Here is an 8100-nt window from a genome sequence, read left to right as displayed (position 1 = left end):
TTATTTTTAAATACTGCTCAAGCTTTTCACGGTGAAATAAAAGACAAATTGTTGTTCTCCATGTAAGTAAAATCAAAATTTATCATGTAGATAAGTTTTGAATCAATTAAACTCATTAGTCATATTTAATTAATATTCCCGATTAACGTTGAATATTGAAGAAAGCTAAATTTGGATGTTTTATGATGTTAAGCTTTTTTAGATTTGACGTACGTTGCTCGGCGTTGGTGTTGGTGATGGCTACGCTAAACATGAGGTCTTAGCATAGGGCTGGGTAGAGCCGTCGTAAAGGCCAGTATCGACTGAAAAAGTAGAGAGGTTACGGAATTTTGTTCAATATTACCAAGAGGAATTTTGACAACTGATCTGCATGGAGCAAATTGTCACTTTTACTTACGGAATAATCGAGCAGAATATTTTTCCGAAAGTAAAGTGACAGCTCCCATTACTTTGCGCGGGAACCTTACAAATGCCAATTTTGTTTTTTGTTCTTTTCATGTGGATACTGCTGTAAGAATTTTGTTTCGATTCTTTACTTTTCCGATTCAGTGAACGGAATTTAACATGTGATTGAGATAGAAAAAGAAATTTCTTTTGAACACGATATTGTGGATTTAGTCGAAGGATGGATTCCAACGAATTTTTGCTTGGTGTTGTTTCAAATTACCGTTCCAAGCTAGGGAGGATGTCCATGTACTTGGATGATGCAGATACTATTTTAGTATTCTGATTCTTGGTTTGAATGGAGCTTTATTATATTGAACTTAAAATACGTTGATTGATGCAGTCGTAAAATCTATTTCAAAATCATTAGATCACTTTTTTCTTCAATCAAATGCAATAATAAATTTTCCTAACTGGCTAGCAATTATTTATGATTCCAAAAGCATGGGACTTTACCCTTCGCCTCGTCGCGACGCCAAGCCGAGATCGGAGTCGAAAGCAAAACCACGTGAGTTGGCTGTCAAAAGGAATCAAAACAAACATCAATGAAAACGCAGGAACAGTGCAAGGATCTTCCGCACTCGTTACGCCAATACGAGCAGTGCATAAAGAATGTCAATTTTAACGGCAACTGTGTAGCTTTCTCACTCTTTCGTCGACCGACAATTTCAACGTCGATTAGATGGACCGGCGATTTCAAACCGTCGGGTCCAGTTTTGAATTCAACGTACAATACCAACCTTAATTAAGAAATCCAATATTGTATTGTTTTACTATAAAAATACAATTCAATGTAATGTAATTTGAACGGTTTTCTTCGGATATTTCAACAATATATTTACGATACATTCTATTGTTTTACAAAAAAAAGTGTATGAAAAAATCTCAGATTTTGTATAGTTACGATACTTAACAACCCGTACGTTTTAATGCGAAAACTTCATTTACAATTTAACAAATGGTTCATAACAATACATTCTAATGTATTTCTACACACAAAAAAAAAATCGTTGGTAAAATTGAAAAAACGTTGGTAAAATTAAGAAAATTCGTTAGTGATTTTCAGTAGAAAGTATAGGACTGTTAAATTTACCAATGCAAAAAATGTCACCTCGCAAGAACTTTGACAAGAGGAATACTTTCAAGATAACATTTTCCTCTTAAAACGAAAGGTGCTTTTTGCATTAGAATCAACTAGTGATACTTTCAAAACAACAAATTATACCATTCTTAATTTCACTAGCGCATTTTAAAATTAGGTTTGCCGAGAAATAAAACTCAAATTGATTATTTTGCTTCTATTTTATTATTTCTCTTGTAATTTCCTGCGGTTTTCACATTTATTTCGATTGTATGCATTAGTGTCGCATTTTGGGTGGCAGTCAACTCCATGTTTATTACGAGGTTTATTGTTGTTCTGCTTTCCGGAATCTTGTCGCGAATGCTCGGCCTATGTTGAATATCTTGGAAACTAAATTTATTGTTAGCATCATGAACTTTATAGTTCACTATTTGAAACTTACGGATAGAATTAAGCGCAGTCATCGTTGAATTTTTGGCAGTCGGCCGATACCAGATTGCTGCTTGAAGCACTTTTCCGAGGCCAGCTTTGTTTCGTTAACATCTACGGCGATCGATGAATAAAAGACAAAATCATGTTTTAATTTTTAATTGCATAGAAGAAAAACTGAAAATATTTACCTGTGGCTCCATTAAGTCCGTCGATGGTATTTTTGGAGCCCTTTTTCCGTTTTGAATTCAACAGGAATTCTTGAGTTACGAGTTTGACAGCTCGATAAGTTGCCAGAGTATAATAGCCAGTGTTGCCCAACCAGAAAAATAAATAGCTAATTTAACAACATTTTATCACTTAGCGTGAAAATTTTCGCTTTCAAGGCCACAAAATTTCGAAGACAAAAAAACTTTAAAATAGAAAGTTTTGTTCTCGAAGTAAATGTTTCGCTACTCAAAATTACTAGAAATGAGCAACTTTCAAAACGACAGTGCGATGTTCTCAAAAGCACAATTATTTTTTTCTCTGTGTATTATTTCATCTTCAATAAAATCTATTGTAAATTTATTGTGTTTTATAGTGATGTTACAATAAATTGTATTGTTATTCTATAATATTTCTAATTCGGGTTATTGTCGGCGTAGCACCAAGTTAGATTTCGGAAGTCGGGACTTCCGAACCGAACTTTCTTCCGAAGTTTTATTTGTCAAACTAATTTATGCGTTGTTTAGCGCATCTTTAGGCGAATCCAGCGCACTACTTCCGAAGTTGGGAAAGTTGCCTGTATCTGGATAAAAATCCAACTTCGATATAAAAACCGGTATAAATTTATTCCGGATACACAATATCTTTTTCTAGAATACCGCGGCGGTCTTACGCTCGCAGGCTCGACTGCGAAGGTAAACGTCAAGATAGCCGCCGGGTTAAAAGATAGGGAGAATTTTCCCGCTGAAACAAAAACCACGTGTTTTTTGCCAATTGACAGCAGTGCTCGATTGTATTAGTGAGAGACCACCAGAGTCACTGAGCACATAGAGAGTGTTTTTCATGGCAAATGCATACGATGGGGAAGATTCATAAGGGTATCTGACGTTCATCGTCTTTCTCTTGCACGCGCACAGACGAGATAGGGTTTGTTTTCATACGGAAACGCTTCCGAAGCGTTTCCGTATGAAAATAAATCCTATCCTTTCCGTGCGCGTCCAAGAGAAAAAGATGATTAAACGTCAGATAGCCTTATATTGACTCTGTTGTATTTAGTGGCTGTTGCGATTCGCGAAGTCGAAGCAAATTCTGCTCTTCCCTCCTATGGGAAATCCCATTGCTATCTGTCAGAGTTTGAGTGAAACATGGCCGCCATCTCCTCCTCTCTGTTGCTCTACTGTAAAAACCCATAAAGAACTGTCATTGTTTGTGTGAAGAATTTTGCTTCGACTTCGCGAATTACCTAAGATGTAACCAGCAGGAATCCGCAATATTTGTGTTTTTCTCGAGACGTAAAATACCTCTATTCGCAACTACGAAGGTAAATGCTTCACGCACAGTCTGACAGTTCCTTATGGGATTTTCTGGAGGAGTTCTGTGGAGGAACAAGAATGGGTGATTGGCGGCCATGTTTCACGCACAGTCTGACAGATAGCAATGAGATTTTGCCATAAGAGTGAGTACACGCTAATCTGAAATAACCCAGTGGCCGGGTCGATTCTACCCGGATTTTTGCGATTTGTATTAGCGGTTGTCAAAATTTGGGTATGTCAACAAAATGGATCTGAGTCAGACGAACCCGAAATCTGGGTAAATGGGGACTTAAACATTTTCGGATACAGCAACATGGCGCCGACGTTGCATTCCGGAGAAAATGTTGGAATTTTTCGTTGTATGCAGCAAAAATAAGGTAAGAATGGTTGAATTTGTCAAGGCGGAGTATTGTCGGCACAGCCGGCAAATGATAAACGGTGGGGGAACTGTATTTTTAAACATTTTATACAATAACAATATTCTGGAGCGAAAGAGCTGGGTACCGGATACCCAGATTTTTCGCTTGTACTATTACCCAGATTTGAGTTTAGGTACCCGAACCCAAATTAGAGTAACCACGGTTTTGCTGATTTTGGGTCACTTTGACATAATTGTGGGTAGCTCCAGGTTAGCGTGTAGAGGCATTACTTTCGTATTCGCGAATTGGGTTGTTTAGGGGTACCTATATGTTTTTACATATTCTGAATCTGCATAAAAAACTGAGCCTAACCCCAATTTTTCAGAATTTTTGGAGCCCCGGAACTATTTTGTCATTCTATGAATGTTAGTGTCATTCTATCGATTGAAATGGCTTATTGTTTGCTGCACAAAAATGTAAATAAAAGGTTTACAAACAAATTAAAAATATGTTGGAGATCAGGAAAGCATGCTCTTCATGTTAAACTATAAAAAACCTCATATTTTTCTTTGCTAAACAACCCAATTGTCAGCTTGTCAGATAGCCGCTGTGCAGATTTATGTTAGCGTGTATATAACGTGTGTATCAAGCAAACGTACTAGTCCTCTTTTTGTTTTGTGTGTAAACGGTAACTGTCATCTCAGCTGTCATTAAAGAAGTTTGGCGTTTGTTTTCTCTCCTCTGAAATTTATTTTGCAAAATTTTATCTTTTATCGGAATAATTAGTATTATTTTCAACTGTTTTAAAATTGTGATTTGTTGTTAAACTAAAGGAGAAATGGATACTTTCAATATGATAACAAATGGTACGTTTAGATTGGGTGCATAGTGTTTATTACCGTTTTCAGTACCCCGCCCACCTACGAGAAGAAGTTCTGGGTGGAACTAAAAATAAATGTATAAATAAATGAACTGCGATTAATCGGCTTCTGCCATCTAAAAGAAAACAGCTGGAAATAAAAAATACTATTTGCTCTGTAAGCTCGATGCAAAGTGACGATATTGGATCGAATTTAGCTGGACATACTTGCAAAGTTAGTGTTTCCCGTGGATAATTGATACTTTATCCCGATGACCTTCCGGCATCCGTCGAATCTACGCAATGGGATTAATATTTTTGTCATGGCCAGCCTGTGGATCCATGCAATGCAAGTAAGTCTTCTATAGTGGCAATACATTGGGAAGGTGAAGCAAAAATTTGATTATTTCTGAAAAGAATAGCTGCTTATTGCGTATACAATTATTATTCAATATAATTGAATGTGTTAAGTACTTACACCTTTTATCTTTTCTAAAGATAGATTATATAAATTTAAAATCATGTGTTAGAAACTAAGCGAAACTAAGTCTTTTAGTTCAGTTTGTATACTGCAAAAATGCGTTATCAATACTTCGATACAGATTTCGTTGCTTCAGCTACAGTGATCATTTACTTCATAGGATTTTGTTAATTACAATGTTTTCCTATCAAATATTTGCTAATTAAAATCGAACTTGTTCGATTTGCATTTAATGACGCTGTCTGATGCACATTATTTTTTCAACTAGCAAATGGTCACTATAGTATCATAAGAATCAAGGTGAAAAAAAATAGCATTTGTTATTCTTGAGGTCGAGAATCATATCCAACGAGCAAAAGCATAGAATGGCAATCTGAAAATTGTAAATTAGTTTCCTTATCCCGATAGAATCTATATAAGTGATTTTTTTTTCGATTGGCTATCACTTGGCTTGCACAAGATACAAATTCCTAGAAAGATTTGTTGGATCTATTGCCCTGAAAATAAGGTCTGTAGCTACATGATCACGTAAAACTGAATGAATAAAATTACAATTACAATCTATCAACAGTGACAATAAGGACCTTTATTAGCCGTGTGGTAAGATACGCGCTTATAAAGCAAGACCATAACAAAGGTGGCTATGTTCGATTTGAGGCCCGGTCTTTTCGGACTGAACATTTTCACGACTTCTATGGGCATAAAAGTATCATCGTGTTAGCCTCATGATATACGAACGCAAAACTGGTTATTTTGGGCTTCAGAAAGCTCGCAGTTATTAACTATGCTTAATAAACAATAAGCGGCAATGTCCCAATAGGAGTAGTAACAACAAAACCCGACTCAATCCACCTACAGTGAACGCAACCCTTCTTACACTTTTAAATGGTTGTGTGTGCCCAGTGCATATTACAATTTCTATGCATATGACCTTCAATTGAATGTAAAATAACTGATATTATCATGCTTTTAACGATTTCAAAATAAAAAACCCGACTTAATCCACCTACAGTGAACGCAACCCCCTTATTATACTAGTTCAAATCGGGTCATAGACGGCTGAGATATTGGTGTGACAATTTTTCATTAGTAGTCTGAAAATATGTCTCATATTCGTATTTCACAGATATCTCTGAAACCGAATTTCCGATTGCAGAAAAAAATTAATGAGTCCAATGACAAAAACATAGCTTTCGTTTAAAGATAAAATCGCACAAATCGGTCCAAGGACGACTGAGATCTTGATGGGACATATTTTACCAATGTGTGAAGTTAATACGTCTAATGCTTTATGTTCGTATTTCAGAGATATCTCCGGAACCCAATGTCTAATTGCGAAAACAAAATACAATGGGTTCAATGGCAAAGTCAAAGCTTTCGTTTAAAGATAAAATCATGCAAATTGGTTTACAGACGGCTGAGATATTCATGTGACAGTATTTTGTTAGTTTTCTGAAAATACACTTCATGTTCGTATTTCTCACATATCTCTGGAACCAAATGTCCGATTGCAAAAAAAAATTGAACTCGTACAATGACAAAGTCATAGCTTTCGTTTAGTGTTAAAATCGTGCAAATCGGTCCACGGACGGCTGAGATCTTGATGTGAGATTTTTGTAACGCACACACATACGCACACACGCACACACGCACACACACACACATACATACATGTGCTCAGTTCGTCGAGCTGAGTTGATTGGTATATACGACTTGGGTCTCCAAGCCTCAGATAAAAAGTCGGTTTTTCAAGCGATCTTTATACCCTTCTTAGGATGTAAGAAGGGTAAAAAGGGATATTTCTGGAAATTTAACAATTTTTAAAAAATACAAAAAGACTGCAGATTTGATTTGCCGCCTTAAATGGCAATATTACAGCTTCTGTTTAAGCCCAAAAGAGTTCAAATCGGGTCATAGACGGCTGAGATATTGGTGTGACAATTCTTCATTAGTAGTCTGAAAATATGTCTCATATTCGTATTTCACAGATATCTCTGAAACCGAATTTCCGATTGCAGAAAAAAAAATAATGGGTCCAATGACAAAAACATAGCTTTCGTTTAAAGATAAAATCGCACAAATCGGTCCAAGGACGACTGAGATCTTGATGGGACATATTTTACCAATGTGTGAAGTTGATACGTCTAATGATTTATGTTCGTATTTCAGAGATATCTCCGGAACCCAATGTCTAATTGCAAAAACAAAATACAATGGGTTCAATGGCAAAGTCATAGCTTTCGTTTAAAGATAAAATCATGCAAATTGGTTTACAGACGGCTGAGATATTCATGTGACATTATTATGTTAGTTTTCTGAAAATGCACTTCATGTTCGTATTTCTCACATATCTCTGGAACCAAATGTCCGATTGCAAAAAAAATTGAACTCGTACAATAACAAAGTCATATCTTTCGTTAAGTGTTAAAATCGTGCAAATCGGTCCACGGACGGCTGAGATCTTGATGTGAGATTTTTGTAACGCACACACATACGCACACACACACACATACATACATGTGCTCAGTTCGTCGAGCTGAGTTGATTGGTATATACGACTTGGGTCTCCGAGCCTCGGATAAAAAGTCGGTTTTTCAAGCGATCTTTATACCCTTCTTAGGGTGTAAGAAGGGTAAAAAGGATATTTCTGGAAATTTAACAATTTTAAAAATACAAAAGACTGCAGATTTGATTTGCCGCCTTAAATGGCAATATTACAGCTTCTGTTTGAGCCCAAAAGAGTTCAAATCGGGTCATAGACGGCTGAGATATTGGTGTGACAAACTTTCATTAGTAGTCTGAACATATGTCTCATATTCGTATTTCACAGATATCTCTGAAACCGAATTTCCGATTGCAGAAAAAAATAATGGGTCCAATGACAAAAACATAGCTTTCGTTTAAAGATAAAATCGCACAAATCGGTC

At 36.2% G+C, this 8100-nt stretch overlaps 1 protein-coding gene and 1 long non-coding RNA gene across 4 annotated transcripts in view; one reads left to right on the top strand and one right to left on the bottom strand.

The window, feature by feature from the left end:
• Nucleotides 1–1777: 1777 nt before the first annotated feature.
• On the bottom strand, nucleotides 1778–2470 carry LOC134220638 (uncharacterized). Its single transcript, XR_009981986.1, has 3 exons — nucleotides 2146–2470; nucleotides 1968–2068; nucleotides 1778–1915 (listed from the first exon to the last, which is right to left on the bottom strand). It is a non-coding gene; the product is annotated as an uncharacterized LOC134220638 (long non-coding RNA).
• A 2044-nt stretch (nucleotides 2471–4514) lies between these two features.
• LOC134224912 (myocardin-related transcription factor B) overlaps nucleotides 4515–8100 on the top strand; it is a 26142-nt gene continuing 22556 nt past the window's right edge. Inside the window, exons 1-2 of one of the 3 annotated variants that reach the window (XM_062704565.1) lie at nucleotides 4549–4699; nucleotides 4837–5045. Coding sequence is in view for 1 of the 3 variants with exons in the window: in XM_062704563.1 (XP_062560547.1) it covers nucleotides 4672–4699 (28 nt within the window). In the remaining 2 variants the exon portion in view is untranslated. The other 2 variants (XM_062704563.1, XM_062704564.1) reach the window with 2 other exon arrangements.

The sequence above is a fragment of the Armigeres subalbatus genome, chromosome 3 (genome assembly GCF_024139115.2).
Source record: "Armigeres subalbatus isolate Guangzhou_Male chromosome 3, GZ_Asu_2, whole genome shotgun sequence".
NCBI classification, from domain to species: Eukaryota; Metazoa; Arthropoda; class Insecta; order Diptera; family Culicidae; genus Armigeres; species Armigeres subalbatus.
This window is presented reverse-complemented; position numbering and strand designations above follow the sequence as displayed.